This window comes from Sinocyclocheilus rhinocerous, unplaced genomic scaffold (assembly GCF_001515625.1).
Source record: "Sinocyclocheilus rhinocerous isolate Xijiao unplaced genomic scaffold, SAMN03320098_v1.1 scaffold27453, whole genome shotgun sequence".
Classification (NCBI taxonomy): Eukaryota; Metazoa; Chordata; class Actinopteri; order Cypriniformes; family Cyprinidae; genus Sinocyclocheilus; species Sinocyclocheilus rhinocerous.
The window spans coordinates 1-3,124 of record NW_015626602.1 but is presented as its reverse complement, the minus strand read 5'-3'; the positions used below and the strand labels follow the sequence as shown (position 1 = coordinate 3,124).

Here is a 3,124-nt window from a genome sequence, read left to right as displayed (position 1 = left end):
TATACGACTTTGAGTGATTTTCACAAAATTGTTCTAAATATTGTTATAAGTTTTCATGTATAATAATATAAAATGATTATAAATATGTGGTGCATATAATATATAAAAATTTGGATGTTTACATAATTGTGAGCACAAGTATTTGATTTTCAAAAATGTAGAAATGTAGTAATCATGCTAGCTTATGATTCAGATTTTTATGTGTGTTATAATTGTCTCAGATTTTCCCTGTATACAGGATTGTTTTGTGAAATGTACTTGTACAGTTCTTTGAGTTCAGTCACTGGGCAGCTTTATTAGTTCCTCACGTTCAGTGTCAGTGTCAGACGTATGCTGTTGTGTTTGTGCTCTCACACGTCCTGTGCAGCAGATCAACCTTGAGCTGTCGTTACAGAACCGCACTGTAGCCACACCCAGCCATGGAGTTTGGGACATGAGAGGGAAACAGTTCCACACCGGGGTGGAGATCAAGATGTGGGCCATCGCCTGCTTCGCCACACAGAGACAGTGCAGAGAAGAGATCCTCAAGTAAGACTCCACAACTTACTGACTGTCAACACTGGCTTACTTCTGGCTTAAAAGTATCAGGGCCGCATATTTTCTAATAAAAATTGCAATTGTGATTTTTAAAATGCGGTTTAAGAAAAAATCCATGTTTGTTTGCAGGGCTGCATAATTTGACCAAAATTTCATAAAATAAATAAATATCAGCATGGCTATAAAATAATTATATTGTTATTATTATTAGTAGTAGTAGTATTAATAGCAAAATAATAAAAAATAAAATAGAAAATACTAAATAAAAACATTACTTTTGTAGTAAAATTACTAAATTATTTAAATTAAAACAAAATAGGAAATGTTACTATTGTAATAGTTCACTGTAAAATAAAAATTTGTCCATTTAAGAAAATATAATAATAATAAAATTATTTTAAAATATACTGAATAAATAGTAGAAATTACTGAATAAAAATAAGAAATGTTACTATTGTAATACTGTATTTCACTGTAAAATCAAGAATTAAAAAAGGATAATAATAATATAGTTATAATATATAATTATAATACAATATACTGTATAATAATAATATAAATAAGACAATATGAAAATATATTTAATATTATACAAAATAAGTAAAAATACTAAATGTATATTTAATTACTAAATAAAAAAAACATAAATGTTGCCGCTGTAATATTTCACTGTACTACAAATAAGTTGAGTATTTAAGAAAAATAATATAATGATAATATAAATGTAACACAGTTTATAGATATGGGAAGGAGGAGGCAGGAACTGGCGAACATTCAAATAATTTAATAATCAAAATAGACAAACACAAAACGAAAGTAAAGCTGCAGCCCCTCGTGGACAACTGCCGCACACAAAACACAAAATAAAGTCTAGGTCCAGGCCTGGTCCTCTCTCGTCTTGCACTGTTGTCACTCCTCCTTTTATCTTTCCGGAGCTCCTCCGTGGGACTCGAGACCGGTGAGTGGTGCAGGTGTCGCTCGTTAATTTATCATTAAACTCCACCAGCCTCACCCCACTCCTCACAATAAATAATAATACAATAAAACATTTCAAAGATACACTAAATAAAAAGTAAAAATACTAAATAAATAACAAGTAACAATGCTTAACTGTAAAATAAAAAAGGAGCATTCAGAAAAATAATATAATTTATTATATTGTAATTTTATTTTAATTAAATTGTTTTATATTTTGATGCAAAACCACAAGGAGGTATGAACACAATACGGTGCTTCACTCTAAAACACGCAGTGCATATACTTATTAATTAAATCGCAGCCTTTGTGATTTGATAATTGCACTAAGCAATATTGTGGTTTTGGTTTTATCACCAGTGCAGTACATTCAACACTTAGATGTTTCTTAATTACATTTCTCCTTACAGGGGTTTCACAAATTACATGAAATACATCCGGAAACAGATTTTTTATCTCTTTTAAAACTAGATTTGATCAAGTGTTATTTACCAGATGTTGCATAGGTCATACAAGACTGGCTCATGCATTTTTGCTTAAAGGTGAAGGCCCTACTCAGTGTATGTTTTGCAAGATTCCCCTTTCTGTCAAACATATTTTATTGGACTGTCCAGCTTTTAATGTATGTAGAAAACTCTTTTATGAAGTGAATTCACTTAAAGAGTTATTTAGTATAATTTTGTTAATGTAAAAAATCTTGTGTAATATAACTTGTGTTTGTTTGTTTGCTGGTTTTTATTGTATTTGTTATACTTGCATTTTTTTTTTTTTTATTGTTGAAAATTTTGCCATGAAAAAGATGCTTACATGGCATTAAATAAAAATATACTGCTACTACTGCTACAGGGGTTTCACGGACCAGCTGCGTAAGATCTCAAAGGACGCTGGGATGCCGATCCAGGGTCAGCCGTGTTTCTGTAAGTACGCACAGGGAGCCGACAGCGTGGAGCCCATGTTCAGACACCTGAAGAACACCTACTCCGGACTGCAGCTCATCATCGTCATCCTGCCTGGAAAAACACCCGTCTACGGTAAGAACGGCACGCACAGAGCAGATCCGCCCTCCTGCCAAACGCCCTCAGACTAACTGGTATGAAAAAAATTATTGTGATAATTTTTTTGGCCATATCACCCAGCCCTACTGTGATACTAAAGTGATTTTGTGCCTCTCCAGCGGAAGTGAAGCGTGTAGGAGATACTCTGCTGGGAATGGCCACTCAGTGTGTTCAGGTGAAGAATGTGGTGAAAACCTCGCCTCAGACGCTCTCCAACCTCTGCCTCAAAATCAACGTCAAACTCGGCGGCATCAACAACATCCTGGTGCCGCATCAACGGTTTGTAACTTCTTTGCCAGCCTTGTTTTGATTCACAGAACATAAACATAAACAGAACAGAAAATAAAACTTTGTTTTTATATAGTATCTTTAACTATATAAATGAAGACAGAAATATAGGCTATTAAAGTAAAAAATTAAAATCTGATCATTCTATTTTGGTATTTTGATACACGTTAAAATACTAGTATTTATGTCTTAAGAGTTTTAACATTTGAAAGTTAAGAATTTAAGCTTTTAACATTTCAAATCATCTATATTTTATTTATATATATATA

At 32.6% G+C, this 3,124-nt stretch overlaps 1 protein-coding gene across 1 annotated transcript; it reads left to right on the top strand.

The window, feature by feature from the left end:
* Positions 1-367: 367 nt before the first annotated feature.
* LOC107716240 (protein argonaute-3-like) lies at positions 368-2,877 on the top strand (the record flags this gene model as incomplete). Its single annotated transcript, XM_016522627.1, has 3 exons — positions 368-528; positions 2,359-2,543; positions 2,687-2,877. Coding segments are annotated over 3 exons (537 nt in total), but the record flags the coding sequence as incomplete, so codon positions are not given.
* Positions 2,878-3,124: the final 247 nt, after the last annotated feature.